This window comes from Delphinapterus leucas, chromosome 18 (assembly GCF_059928025.1).
Source record: "Delphinapterus leucas isolate spDelLeu-1000000601 "Yukka" chromosome 18, BTC_Dleu_Yukka2, whole genome shotgun sequence".
Taxonomy (NCBI): Eukaryota; Metazoa; Chordata; class Mammalia; order Artiodactyla; family Monodontidae; genus Delphinapterus; species Delphinapterus leucas.
Genome location: NC_143146.1, coordinates 67959593 through 67975538, shown reverse-complemented (window position 1 = coordinate 67975538; position 15946 = coordinate 67959593). Strand labels below are relative to the sequence as shown.

The 15946-nt window shown below is 34.6% G+C and overlaps 1 protein-coding gene and 1 non-coding gene across 2 annotated transcripts in view; both read left to right on the top strand.

The window, feature by feature from the left end:
• NBEA (neurobeachin) overlaps window positions 1–15946 on the top strand; it is a 620750-nt gene that overhangs the window by 279267 nt on the left and 325537 nt on the right. Inside the window, exon 35 of the mRNA XM_022574654.2 lies at window positions 7960–8021. Coding sequence (XP_022430362.2) covers window positions 7960–8021 — 62 coding nt within the window. The remainder of the gene's footprint in view (window positions 1–7959; window positions 8022–15946) is intronic.
• On the top strand, window positions 1449–1555 carry LOC115803189 (U6 spliceosomal RNA). The gene has a single exon (XR_004023855.1). It is a non-coding gene; the product is annotated as a U6 spliceosomal RNA (small nuclear RNA).

The window sequence follows — 15946 nt, the reverse complement described above, 5'->3', positions numbered from 1 at the left end:
TCAAAATAGTATGTAATACTACTGTCATACAGAGAGAAGTAAGTCAGGAAGGGAAAAACAAATACCGTATGCTAACACATACATATGGAATCAAAAAAAAAAAAAAAAAAGTCAGAAGAACCTAGGGGCAAGACGGAAATAAAGATGCAGACCTACTAGAGAATGGACTTGAGGATACGGGGAGGGGAAGGGTAAGCTGGGACAAAGTGAGAGAGTGGCATGGACATATGTACACTACCAAACTTAAAATAGATAGCTAGGGCTTCCCTGGTGGCACAGTGGTTGAGAGTCCGCCTGCCGATGCAGTGGACGTGGGTTCGTGCCCCGGTCTGGGAAGATCCCACATGCCGTGGAGCGGCTGGGCCCGTGAGCCATGGCCGCTGAGCCTGCGCGTCCGGAGCCTGTGCTCCGCAACGGGAGAGGCCACAACAGTGAGAGGCCTGAGTACCGCAAAAAAAAAAAAAAAAATAGCTAGTGGGAAGCAGCCGCATAGCACAGGGAGATCAGCTCTGTGCTTTGTGACCACCTAGAGGGGTGGGATAGGGAGGGTGGGAGGGAGGGAGATGCAAGAGGGAAGAGATACAGGGACATATGTATATGTATAACTGGTTCACTTTGTTATAAAGCAGAAACTAACACACCATTGTAAAGCAATTATACTCCAATAAAGATGTTAAAAATAAAAAAAAATGGTAATACTACCTAGACACATATTAATATTAGTTGTAGCAGTAACAGTAAAAATTCAAACCATTATTGTTATTTCAGAGGATGTTTATTTAATATTGGTTTTTTTGTTTGGTTTTAGTTTTTCAGTTTTAAGTTAGAAAGCCACAGTTTGCTAATTGTTACGTTTTTGACCTTAATAAGTTTAGATGACTTAAACACTGAAAGTAATTTTTTACCGTCAGGAGAATATCACAGTGATGAAATAGAAAAATAAATTTCATGTTTCAGGTAAAAAAGTAAAAGAAATGTAAAAAACATAGGAAATTGATATTATGTGGATAAAGATGTGTAAGCATTGCAGAAGTCACAAAAGATACACACTTTATAGTTATACACTGTATCTCAGAATGCCGCATAACACAATGTGAAAGCTATACAGAGCAGAGAATTTCAAAGACACTGCCAGCTGCACACCACTGAAACTAAAGCAAGTGAAGGGTAGTGAGCATGCAAACTTTCTTTCCAGGTCTGTAGTTGTTATTCAACATTTATTATTAAAATGAAGCTGTTTCAACTATTTCAGTGCCATTAATGTGTACTAATTTTGGAACTTAGAAAAGTTAAAATCATTAGAAAGTTATTTAAAAACTAAATTGTCCTGGGCAGACTTGATATTTAAAATTCAAATTATCAGAATAGTCATGTCTATTTGATGGAAATTAAATTAGCATATTTTATTATGAGGAGAAAGAGAAAAACTAGATCTTAAAACTGTACTGGTGCTTGCTTCGGCAGCACGTATACTAAAATTGGAACCATACAGAGAAGATTAGCATGGCCCCTGTGCAAGGATGATATGCAAATTCGTGAAGCATTCCATATTTTTTTGTTATAAAGCAGAAACTAACACACCATTGTAAAGCAATTATACTCCAATAAAGATGTTAAAAAAAAAAAACTGTACTGGTAAGATTACTACCGGTAGTTTCCTAGTGGGACTTATAATAACTCCACAATTTTGTCCAATGCCATGTTATCTGTGCAATTTATTTATATCAGGTTTGTCAGGATTATAGCATCCATACCTAAAAAACAATCTTAAATATCAAAATTAATTTTTTTGCCTATATTCTAAATTTTGTCTGGGATGAAACTCACTTTCTTTCTGCAAACCTGCTCCTTCATTTATTTTCCTTTCTCACTTAAAGTTTTTATCATTCACACTTTGCTCCTTTACCCTGTCCTTTAATGTCATATTCAGTTATCCAGAGTATTTTATTGTCTTCTCCAAAATGTCTTTCAAACTGTCTCTGCTTGCATTGCTGCCGCCTTCAGCTCAGGTTTTCATCATCTTGACTAGACAGTTCCTATTCCACTGACAGAAAGAGATCTTCCCAAAATAGATCTAATTCTGTCTGCCCCTGCTTAAAATCCTTCAGTGGCTTCCTGTTGCCGGTAGGAATAGGATGCCATAGATGGCTCTCTTTCCTCTCTTCCTCCATCTTCATTTCACCTCCTTCCATCCTCTGCACTCCGCAGTATAGCATCCCAGTTCCATTTTACTAGCAATGTCATGCTTCTTTATACCTCTGATGTTTCTCTGTCACCTCGGATGACTTTCCTTTTTTCGCCTAGATAGGGTTAGCATCATCCAACTCAGATGTCACACTCGCTATAAATTCTCCTCAGCAGAGCTGCTCACTACCCTTTCTGTGTGTCTAACACTCTGTACTCTCTGTGTCCTTCCTACGATTCTGTGTCATGATTATTTGTTTATATAAACTCCCACTTTCCTCACTTCTTTTTAAACTTAGCACCTGGCGGGGTATCTGGCACATAAGACACAAGTTCAATAAATGCTTTTTATTACTCAGCCATAAAAAGAAATGAAATTGAGTTATTTGTAGTGAGGTGGATGGACCTGGAGTCTGTCATACAGCGTGAAGTTAAGTCAGAAGGAGAAAAACAAATACCGTATGCTAACACATATATAGGGAATCTAAGAAAAAAAAAATGTCATGAAGAGCCTAGGGGTAGGACGGGAATAAAGACACAGACCTACTAGAGCATGGACTTGAGGATATGGGGAGGGGAAAGGGTAAGCTGTGATGAAGTGAGAGAGTGGCATGGATATATATACACTACCAAATGTAAAATAGATAGCTAGTGGGAAGCAGCCGCATAGCACAGGGAGATCAGCTTGGTGCTTTGTGACCACCTAGAGGGGTGGGATAGGGAGGGTGGGAGGGAGGGAGACGCAAGAGGGAAGAGATATGGGAACATATGTATATGTATAACTGATTCACTTTGTTATAAAGCAGAAACTAACACACCATTGTAAAGCAATTATACTCCAATAAAGATGTTAAAAAAATAAATAAGTAAAAATAAATGCTTTTTGAATGAATTGCGCTCTTGTTCTTAAAAAAAACTCTTATTTTTCCTTAAAATCTTTTTTCTTCATCAACTTATATTTATTTGTATAAATATATATCAACTATATATTTCCTCAGTTAGTGATGGTTTTTAATTCATTTAAAGTTTATTGAGAATATACTCAGCACTGCCCTAGTCATAGATGTGTATGCTCTCCTCTTTTGGAAGAGGGCCCTTGCTGAAAGAAAACGTGATGTTCCTTAGAAGATGCATCCCACCTGTAAGTATGATTCCTCGCTTGTAACCGTAACGCTTCATACGCTTCACCTCCTACCATAAGGGGCACCCTGCTAGAGATGGAATTTTTCTACACTAATTTTAAGGGTCTTAATTTGCTCTTCTAATTCTACAGATGCATGAAGTCAGACCCACACATTGAATCAAATGTTTCTGACAGCTGTGTATTAAAACAGCATCACAGTACCTTTCAGTATTTCTTTTATTAAAGAAAGATAGTTTTATCCCAAAGGTCAAGCTTTTAACTTAACGTTCATTTACAGTTTAGTGGGATTTGGTGAGGTTTTGTCGGTGGTGGTGGTTTGTTTGTTTTATTGGCAGAGGAGGGTAGTTCTGAAAGTAGAAACTGACGTTTTACCCCTAGTAAGTGTAAACCCAAAAACACTGCCAGCGATTTATTTGGGTGGCAGTTCACTCATCTGTACCCAGTACGTGTTTGCTGCCTGGACCTGGACCACCTCAAATTTATCTACCTAATTCAACTTCTCGTGTACTTGTATCTTGGCCAGTCAGACAACGTTGAACAACGTTTCAGTGTAGTTCATAGTATATTCAAAAGCTTGTACTAGACAGTTTCCTCACCACTGGAGCACCTCCTATATATTCAAGCTTCTTTCTCTCACATCTTGACTCTCTACACTCCGTGGGTTCACTTTATACTGGTAAGGTAGTATGGTCCACAGTATTGGACTAGTATTTCTAGTCAGAATATTTATTCTGGTGAATATACATTTCCTGGTGAAAGTGTTCTATTAATTGGCCAACACTTCTAACTAGATTTTTGCTGGAGGGGCACATTTGTATCGCTTCCATAGGGAATACTTCTTAATTAACAAGGTAAGAAAAGTCATCATGGAATAGGGATGCCATAACTGATCCTAGTGTCATTCCTCCCATTGTATAACATACTCTATATTCTTCCTCTTAACTTTCAAAAACGTGTAATTTTCTTTCTTTCCATCTTTATCTATCTTTGAATTTTACTGTAGCGCTCCAGTCCCACTTTCACACCCCCCTATATTCTAGTCAGCCAGTCGCCCAAGCTACAAAGGTCTTTTCAGATTTTTTTCGTCCCCTGCTCCCTCTGTACTTTCTGCTTAAGCTTTTGGTCCCCATGTCTGACCAACATATGCTACCTTCTCCAAGAAAACTGTCAAAATCACCCAAGTTGGAATTAACCATTATGACCTTTCTCATTGTCACATGTTGCCATCCTGTTAGTGTCAAATTATTTAAGTAGTGCTGCAGCAAACACGAAATGGCCTTTCAAGTTAAATGACTTGAATTCAGGTCCCAGTTCCACCACTTACTGTATGAAACATCTTGGGCTAGTCACTGAATCCCTTCATTTTTTTATCTCTCACATGAGGTGATAATAACTAGTTCAAAGAGTTGTTAAGAGAATCCAATGAGACAGCATATATAAGTGATTTGTAAATGATAAAGCTCTATGTAGGTCTTCCCTGGTGGTGCAGTGGTTAAGAATCTGCCTGCCAGTGCAGGGGATACAGGTCTGAGCCTAGGTCCGGGAAGATCCCACGTGCCGCAGAGCAACAAAGCCCGTGTGCCACAACTACTGAGCCTGCGCTCTAGAGCCCATGAGCCACAACTACCGAGCCCCCATGCCACAACTACTGAAGCCCACGAGCCGCAACTACTAAAGCCCACGTGCCTAGAGCCCGTGCTCCGCAACAAGAGAAGCCACCGCAATGAGAAGCCCGCGCACTGCAATGAAGAGTAGCCCCTGCTCACCGCAACTAGAGAAAGCCCGCGCGCAGCAACGAAGACCCAGCGCAGCCAAAGCTCTATGTAAATGTTAGATAATCTTAGATTGGAATTAAAAGATGGAGCCCTTGGGAAGGTGTAGATAGTGTCTTATTAATCTCCTGAGTGCTAACACTATCCTTTACTCATGAGGAGATATCAAATGAGTTGGTTTGATTATGAATTTCTTGCCAGATGCAAAAAGGAAAAATAAACTCAACCTGTTTCAGACATAACAATTTTAAATATTTGCCTTGTGCATATATAGCCTGAGTATAGTATCACTAGATAAATTTGGCTTTCTTGAGCTTATGGTTAAAGTTATACCAAACCACGTTTATTACTTGCACCTTAAATTTTCAAATATAGGTGCTTTTATATTTAGAGAATGTGCAAGGATAATGTCATCAGACAATGCTTGTATTTTTCAATAGCTCTATTAAATGTCTCAATATCTCTAGATATCTTCAGTATCTCATATCTCTAATAAAAAATCTATTTGTTTTAGTAATACTTTTGTTAACACTTAGAAATAGTGTCAACCAAAATGATTATATATATAATTTTTGAAAGGTGATAAGTCTTCCAAAATTGCCTCTGCTTGTGTTCTCATTGTCAAATTTAAGTTTTGCTTTTTTGTTTTGTTTCGTATTGTTATTTTGAATAGGATCCATTATCATTCTGTTCATTCTAATTACATCACATTAGTAAAGCTGCAAGGGTCTATTGAGTTGAAATCACAATGGCCTTTTTCAAAGTACCTAGAGTGCTGTTTGCAAACTGCAGTTTTGTTATCCTATCATTTTGTTCTCCTTTCCTTTGAACAAAGCATTGATGGAGCATTTGTTTATGTTTTTCTTATGATGGAATGATAGTATGTGTTTGGAAGAAGCATGAATATTCTTGTTACACAGCAGTTTTTTAGAAGTTCATTTAAAATTAGTCTGTGAGAAATGAATATAATTGCATATTTTTCCTAATTTGTACAAGTTATGTATTTCAAAACTCTAGTAGACAGAATATGTGGTGAAAAATTCTTTATATAATCATTCATCATATAGCCTTGTAGTCTAATCATTCTTTATACAGCTTGACAGTCTAAAATCTAAATTGATATGGAGTACAGATTTTATTTATGATCCTTTTGCTTACTAGTCCTTGGCCTTTTATTTAGTTTTTCTTTGTCAGAATTTCAAGTGGTTGAGTAGCCAACAGGTGATAAATGTCCCATTAATCTTTCTGACTCTCTAGCTCCTGAGCATGAGAATTGCTGATCAGTTGCAACAATTGTCTCTTAAATGAGCTTTCCACATCTGCCTCTTATTTCATTAGTTAACTGTCTGCCCAAAGATCTGATAAAATGGAATCCTAGTGCCTTTTTACAACTTGTTCTGTAGGTCTGTACGTTAAGGATAGAGTTGTTAGCAGAATGGGCACAAAAGGGTATTTATCCACTACCTACAATAAATATACATGCTAGTGTCTGGAAGACATTTGAGACTCTTTATTGAAATCACCTTAAGAAGAAAAAATAACTGGTTTCGCTTTAGTTTGCCATTTAGCAACAACTAATGTAAGATCATGGCATTTCTTACTATACAGGGCTTTTACTGATTATATTTGTCTTCATATAAAAAGAAAATAAAAGTCTATTAATTTAATTTAAAAAACAGTTAGTTAGAGCTTCCCTGGTGGCGCAGTGGTTGAGAGTCCGCCTGCCGACGCAGGGGACACGGGTTCGTGCCCCAGTCCGGGAAGATCCCACATGCCGCAGAGCGGCTGGGCCCGTGAGCCATGGCCGCTGGGCCTGTGCGTCCGGAGCCTGTGCTCCGCAACGGGAGAGGCCACAACGGTGAGAGGCCCGCGTACCACACAAAATAAATAAATAAATAAAAAGTTAAAAATTTTAAAAAATATATTTTAAATTAGCAGACATCATGATGAATATACTCTCCTGATGAATATACTCTCCTCCTACCAGAGATTGTTATGAATCCTTGGTTACATCTTTCTCTATATGTTGGCACTTTAAAAATACTAACGATCATGATCTGCCTTCTTATGTTATACAGCAGTCATCTTTTTAATTGAAGTCTTGATGAATAATCAACATTTAAACTTTTTAAGAAGAATATTTTCTTACCTGTAGAATTGTAATAATAATAGCACATCACAGAATATAAATGAGAATTAAATGAGTTCTTGTACATTAACACAATACCCAGCACAGAATATGTGATCAATGAGTAGTAGCCATTATTACATATGTATTAATACATTTAATTCTTTTTTCTTCTGATGTCTATTCAGAGACTTTGGAAGCAGAACAATGGAATATTTTAGAATTATTGCATAATATGTTAACTGTATGTGAAATTCATTTTTCAATATTTTAAAATTCATTTAACAATTGACAACCTGTGGGTAATTACCTGTTTGTAAATTATTTTAATTTTGTTTTTCGGAAGAAAATTTAGGCAGGTCTTCAATGATTACTGTTCTGTGCTCCAGGAAACAATAACATAGCAAATGTCATTGGAATAAAAAGAGTTCTAACTAGCTTATCCATTTTGATAGCGACCCCACCTTGTTTAAATATAAGAAATGCCTTGACCGAATAAATAGCCCAAGTCTGAGGTCAATTTCTTTAGTATTTTTCACATCTTCTTGAATATCTGAATATTTTGAAATTAATGCTATAAAAATATGTTAATGAATGTTTCCATTCATTTCATTTTAGGAACTTTACTTTAAAGAAAGATTTTATAAGTTAAAACCTATATAATGAATTAACTTAGAATGATGATTTCTACCATTGTAATTTCATTTTGTTTTAACCTTTCTTTCTTGTAGGCCTTGTTTGTATGAAGTCCAGCACATCTGTGGTTGAGCTTGTTATGCTGCTTTGTTCTCAGGTACGAAATCTCAGTCACTTGATTACATTAAACTACATGAGGATTGTTTTGTCACTAACAAAAGAATGTATGTGAATATATATGTATATGTTTATATATTTAAAAAATTTCTATCATTTCATAGATGAAGGAAATAAATTACATAGAGATGTATATTTATGTAAATGATCTTACCATGCAAATATTGATTTAGTCTCCCTTTCCCTTCCCTCCCTTTAGCTGTCTTATTATTTCCCACCTACCTAGCCTTCTGTTGTTCCCTATTTTTTAATCTCTGCAAATATATGTATATATAATTTGTTATAGATTTTTTGATATCCATCTTTACACCCCATCCTTTAAAAATGATACAGTATTATTTATAATTTTGATGTTCGTTGTTAATTACATGGTTTCTTTTTCACTCTTATAGATAATGAAAACTAGAGGTTTTTTTGTTGCAGTAGCCAAAGTATAAAATATAGCTTATTAGTGAGGGGTTTTTGATACGATACCTTGCTGCTTTCCCTTTTTTAATGTAATTTGTATATTTAAATGTAAATTCTAAAAATCTACTTATACTATTTATCTTTAATAATCAGAATTAAAAATAGAATTATAATTGTTGGGTGTTGTTTTTTTAAGCAATTATGAGAAAATTATATGTAACATTTTTCTGATAACTAAAATAGGGACCTAATGGTCTTTCTTCTTGCCAGCTCTCCCAAGTCTCTTAGCGATCCCGATTTTCACATAAGTATTAAATATTTTGTAATATGAGAATAAAAAGACCTTATGTGTGTTTGTAATAAGTAGTTATTACATTATCTCTAATTTCCTCAGTAGCAAGGAAAATACATCTATACTGTTTCTAGTTACTGACCTGAGGTCTGGCTAAAACCACAACTAACTTCCAAATAAACAACAATATGGCTTCAATTGATCCTTTAAAGCACCAGCAGAAACAAAAGAACCAAAAACTTACCCAGTAATTTTCAGTCTCCAGGTTTACTTTCTTCAAGAATATATTCATAGGGACATCATAAGGTCCATTTTCCCCTTTTCATCCAGAAAGAATAGTAATAAGGAAGAAGTTAAAGAAAACAGCATTCCTGGCAAGAGTTCATCTGCAGGGCGTTTGAAAATTGTTACCTAATGCCAGAGTCCTGAGTTCGAGAGACATTCTGTGAGATCTGTCTGGACCTTGTAGGTTCTTGACAATGCACATTTAAAAAAACATGGTTTTATGGGGAAAATATAGTGTAAAATTTCTTCTTCCTTAGCTCTTGGTTTCACTGCAGTTCAGAGAAATAAAGAAGAATGTAGCATTAGGGTCTAGTGTCTTTGATGGCCTCATCATCTAATCATAGGTTTAACATTACTCATTTGCTGGCTCCAGGAATTCCTGCCATTAAGGGCCCTAGAGATGAAACTTTGCCTCAGATATTGATTGAAAGGAAGAGTGAGAAATTTAAGCCCTCTATGCAGTGCACTTTCAGTGTTTCAGCAAAGCAGTATTATAAACATGTCTCTCAATTTGATCTTTACGTTGAATGTTTAAAATAATTCAGTGTGCTTTAAATATTTAAGTGGTTAATTGATTAAATATACCTCATTTAAGTGACTTAAAAATGTATTTGTTTACTGAAAAAAGCTCCAGTTGTTTTATTTTCTATTAAACTGAAACTTTGCTTTCCACAAAAATGTTTTTAAAAAATAAAGAAACAAATGAGTAATCTTCCTTCGATGCAATTCAGGTGGGAGGAGTTTACTATTCTAGTTTACAATTAGCTTATAAAAGCATCTTTTGAAGATCATCCATTGTTCAACGGATGTATACAACCTTGGTTTTTGAGAACACACACAAAATGGACATGTCAGAGTTTCTTAAAATAGTCTGCTCTTTTCTCCACTACTCAACTTCATGATGATTTATACAGTACCCCATTAGCCAGGCCACACAGCAGCAGCAGGCTCCTGACAGAGTAATAATACAGTTGCTGATGCTGCGGAGGTTGCTTCGTGCAGCAGCACTGCCAGTGCCGAGTTCTCTTCTACAGAGCTAACACATCCTTTTGACAGTGGAGCTGGATCCCTGTAGAATTAGCATAGTTCTGTAAGCTATCTTTGCGCCAAGGCACAGGCAATCCTGAGGAATCTTTAAAGCTGCAGAGTTTTGAGTTTTCTTCTGTTTTACAGTCAGCCCTTTGCGGGTATTGATAGCTCAATGTTCTTATGATGAGCAGTTACTAGGACTCATAACAGAGCTGAAAATCTGAATGAGTTACTATCTTGATGAACTGCATGTATATGTTTTTCCCGCAGTGGGAAATACAGCTAAGATATTATCCACACTGTGATTTAATTATTGGTTAAAATAAGTTTTCAATGCAAATGAAATTTTCTGGTTTATTTACTTGCTTAGAATATGCTTTTTTCCCCCTAAATTTGGATAGAACATGAAAGGATAGCATTTTATTTGGATAAAACAGGTAGCTAAGGGCTGAAAATGGAAAGGAAAATGCAACATTTCTCACAGCATTAGTTTTTCTTTCATTAGATGCTTTTATTTTTATGCCTTTGATTTCGGAAATTTCATGTTAACTACTACATATTATTAAGGATATCAGCTTCTCTTTCCTTTTTATCTGAGCTCCTGAATAAACTTACTATTGCCAGTGGTTTGTGTGTAAAATATGGTCTAAATTTACATGAGATCATATTACAAGTGTCTGAAGGTACTTGTCAAGGATAATTCAGTTCATATGGACAGTCTTTTAAACTCTAAGGGACATGCCATCCAGCCTACCCCCCAGTGGAATTTTAGGTCTCTGTGGAAAACACATTTTAAGTTTTAAGATGCTATTAGCATTATCATTATATTGCATTAATTGTTCCACAGATACACAAAACATTTTTTACCATATATGGAGATTTTTCTTTTTCCTGTAGATCTTATGACATAAAGAATTAACTATTCTTCTTTCCTTTCAATTTGTATTTAAAGTGCACTTAGTAGTATCGTTAAAAAAAAATTGGGAGTAAAATGAACTGGAGTAAAATAGTTAATATGTAGTGCTTTGAAAAATCAGTGCTTAATCAGTGAATAGTTTTCTCTGGAGTTCTTCAGTATCTCACCGTCTGCTGTTGTCCTCTATCAATTTTTTTTTTTTTTTTTAAGTTTTACAATCAGATGTGGTTGAGGTGCTTTTCATTAGTCTATATGTGCACCTAATTTTTCCATTACATTATTCTGAGTGTATTGTGTTATTTGATGAAGAGCAGATTTAGTTTTCAAGTAAACTTTTTAAGGTACTATAATAGTTTCTAATTATTTCCAGATTTTTTTTAGGAAGTCTCCATCAGAGGTACTCCAGGAAAAATTGAGTGATGTTATCCCGTAGGATTTCTTTACGTTTTCATAAGTAAAGCTTAGCAGATGTCACTTGCATTTTTCTGTGCCTTATCTGTCAATAAAAAATGTTTTATAAATTGAGAAACTTTTATGTAAAAAAAATAATGTCTCTCAGTATTTAAGTACTTTCTGACTTGAAGCACTGATTAAGCAAATGTATGCTTAATGTATCATTTTTATTCTCAATAAAAACCCAAAAATGTATAAGTAACATAAAGTAGAAGTCAGCCTTGCAAGTCTCTTTAGGATCTGTGTATGAAGTTACTAACATGAATTATTTTGTGGTTTTGTTTGCCTTTATTCTTTTTTTAAATACTTCAGATTCTTAAATAAAAAGGGTTCTAGTGACTTCACTGATGTGATCAAGGCCATCTAACCCAGGACCTCTAAACACAGCACTTACAAAAGTACCACAACTGAAGAACAGTCTTCCTTTTTTAAAATGATTTAGCCTTTGAACTTCTAAATTTTTCATTTTTTCTCCAATTTGATACAGTTTAGTCAGATGTTGCAAAGATAAAGACATACTTTTCTTTTAATTATATTAAACCTAAGATTGAGGTACAAAGACATAGATAAGATGAATATAGAGGCCTACTAAAGAATACTTATTCATAAGTACTCAATATTTAAAGAATTTTTGGTGCTTAAAATAGGAAGATTATAAATTTAAGAAAACTACAGATGAACTACATTTTTCAAGCATCTTTGGAAATATGAAATCCTAATTATCATGGTGAAATTATGTCACATTTAATTATTTAGTGACTACCTTTTTATTTTAGCATTGTAATCTTTACTAAAAATTTATTGATACGTTCTTCTATTTCTTAGAGTCTAGTGTTATCCATGAAACTTTCCTGTTTATGTAGCTGAATTTGAAATCAAGGAAGAATAAAAAGTTGTGGCATGATATTTTAAATTGAATATAATCAAGTGCTAACTATATGTGGTTCAGAAAATTGATCCTGTGAACTAAAAATAAGATTTTCATGGAAGGCTTTAATAAGATGGGCTAAAGATGGACCCCTTGAAGTTAATAGACCTTCTACACGGCCTAAGCAGAGAAGGAGATTCAGTCTAAGCAAAGATCTGGCGAGAAATGAACCTGTTACGTGCTCAGACCAGTGACCAGCCTCATTTGGAGTGCATCAGAAATTAAGTAGCTAGACAGTATATGTATCTGGGTTTATTTGTGATATAGGGAATTACCCATTTCCAGGCAGTATACCTTGAGAGTATTTTCTCATATAAAATGTTATAGTATGTTGATAGCCTAGAATTGAGATTGATAAGAAATTTCTAACTTGTAAATAGTGTTCAGTAGTTCATGATACCCATACAAGATACAACACTTCCATCCTTGTATAATGATTAGTTCATATCCAACCTGAATTATAAACAGAGAAGGAAAATGATGGATGAACAAAAGTTCTGAGTTCATCTCTGTGAAAACAGTAAAATATAAGAGAAACGACAGTCCTTTTCTCATGTTTGAATTCTCATAATTCTACCAAAATTGGGACAAAAAGAAATTGGTAAGATAATTACCAGTTTCTGCAGGATAACCTTTAAGAGTGTTATAGTTTCTGTGGCACAGGAGAAGGAATGTAGTATATTCTGAGGTAAACAGATTTCCCTGAATACTGACAGACCACCTCCCTAGACTAAAGCCCCTTTCCACATTTGGCTGCAATGTCCAGCCCTTTCCTGTCTTCCCAGTTATTTTGATTGTTTGTTTTCCCCCTATTTTTATTTTTCTATATTCACATTATAGAAATTCTTCAGGCACATTACAACAACTTTGAAAAATAGTGAAACCAACGGTATATATTTCATTGTCCTACCACTTGTATATTCCCTCGCTTTTTGATGGATTTTTTCTCTTTAATCCTACATATTTCAACATACTTTGTTTTATAGTAAGTTATATATAATATCTTATAATAGGTAATTTTCTTTGTCCTCTTTTTCTTCCCTTGCACATTTCCTCATGATCATTTTTTTTTCTGTGGTTTTGTTGTTGTTGTTTAAATAATTATAGACTCACAGGAAGTTGCAGAAGTAGTACACAGAGTCCCATGTACCCTTTCCCCAGCCTTCTCCAATAGCACCATCTTATGTAAATGTAATACAGTATCAAGAGTAAGAAATTGATATTGGTACAGTACTTTTAACTAGGGTACAGACATCATTCAGCTTTCCCTATTCTTTGTCTGCATTCATTTGTGTGTATATAGATCAATGCTATTTCAATCCTTATATTGATGTAACCACTACCACTATCAAAATACAAAATACGGAATTATTACTATTACTTCATATCTTCCCAATTATTTCAAACTATTTTCTTTCATGAAGCTTTTCTGGTTTATTATATGATTTTAATCACTCCATCCTTCCCTTCAGCATTTGAAGTGCATGTATCTAGATAGTAAATATAGGTACCTGTTTACATGTTTTAATTGGATGCTCTCATAGGTGATAAAGTATGATTTTCTTTATCCATTACATTGGAGTTTCTTTCAGAGTAAGCATCATGCCAAGTATTTCCTCCTTATCTGAAGCATTTCATTCAACCAGTGGAGAAAATAAGTATTGTATAGTCTCATCAGTATATTTATTTAACATTAATTGAGATATTTTTGAATTGTAGAATTTTTTAAAACTATCCAAAAAGAAAGGCTACTTAAGGATGACAAAGCTTTAGAGTCATTCAGGGTCACATTATGAATGTTGTTCATTTCAATTATGCTACAGATTTACACCATAACAAAATTCATTTTATGTTTCTGTTGCCAGTGAAGTCTTCCGTTTTGCTCCTCACTGTGTCCTCCACATCTTGCAGTGTCCAGCACTTAGTATAGTTATTTATTAATTACTTAATTACTTAATTACTTAATTAATTACTTACTGTGTCCTCCACATCTTGCAGTGTCCAGCACTTAGTATAGTTATTTATTAATTACTTACTGAGTTAATTCATGAGTAAAAGAAGAACGCAGTCCGCAAGATGATTTGATTTATTTATTTTTGTTGTGGCAAACCATATATAACATAAAATGTGCCATTTTAGTCACTTTTAAGTGTACAATTCAGTGGCATTAATTACACTCACAATGTTGTGTAACCGTCATCATTATTTATTTCCCAGAATTTTCAACATTCCAAACCAAAACTCTGCACCCCTTAGGCAGTAATTCTCCTGATCTCCGTTCCAGACTCTGGTACCTCTAATCCACTTTTTCGTCTCTGTGTTTTGCCTATTCTCTATATAGCATATAAAGGGAGTCAAACAATATTTGTCCTTTTTTGTCTGGTTTGTTTCACTTAACATAATGTTTTCAAGGCTCTTCCATGTTGTAACATGTATCGGAACTGAATTCTTTTTTATGGTTCACCAGTATTTCATTTTATGTACAGTAGCACATTTGGTTTATTCATTAATCTTTTGATGGACAGTGGGTTGTTTCCACCTTCTGAATATTGCAAATAATGCTGCTATTAACATTGGACAACAAGTATCTATTTGAGTCTCTATTTTCAATTCTTTTAGGCTTATACCATCAGGTATAATGTATATAATTGAGTAGAATTGCTGAGTCATTTGGTAATTCTGTGTTTAATTTTTTGAGGAACTGCTAGTTTTCCATAATGTCTGTATCATTTTACATTTCTATGAGGAATGAACAAGGGTTCCAATTTCTCCATATCCTTTCCAACATTTGTTATTTTCTCTCTCCCTCTATTTTTCTTTATTTGTTGGTTTTAAAATTATAGCCATTCCTAGTGAGCATGCATTGTGGTTTTGATTTGCACTTTCTTAATGACTAATGACGTTGAGCATCTTTTCACATACCTATTCAAGTCCTTTCTCATTTTTAATTGGTTTTTTGTTGTTGTGCTTGAGTTGAAGGTGTTTTCTATTTATTCTGGATATTAAACCCTTATCAAAAATATGATTTGCAAAGATTTTCTTTGATTCTGTGGGTTATTTTCATTTGTTGATAGTGTCTTTTGATGCACAAAAGTTTTTAATTTTAACAATGTCCAGTTTATCTATTTTTGTTATTGTTACCTATGCTTTTGGTATCATGTCTTTGAACCCGTGGCCAAATCCAAGCTCATGGAGATTTCCCCTATGTTTTCTTCTAATAGTTTTATGATTTTAGGCCCTAAATTTAGACCTTTGATCCATTTTGAGTTAATTTTTATGTATGGTATGAGATAGGGATCCAACTTCATCCTTTTACAAATGGTTATCCAGTTTTCCCAGCACCATTTGTTGAAGAGACTATTCTTTTCCCATCAAATGGTCTTGGCACTCTTGTTGAAAATCAGTTGAGCATAGATGCCTGTGATGATTTTTAATGTAAAAGTAGTCCCCGCAAATTAAAAGAAAAGCAATTTTAGAATAAGTATTACAAGTTTAAATAAAATTTCCTGTTACCTCATAATTTCACTACCCAGGAGTAATAACAATTAGTCATTTAATGTGTATCCTTTTGAATTATATTTCTACACGTAAGTG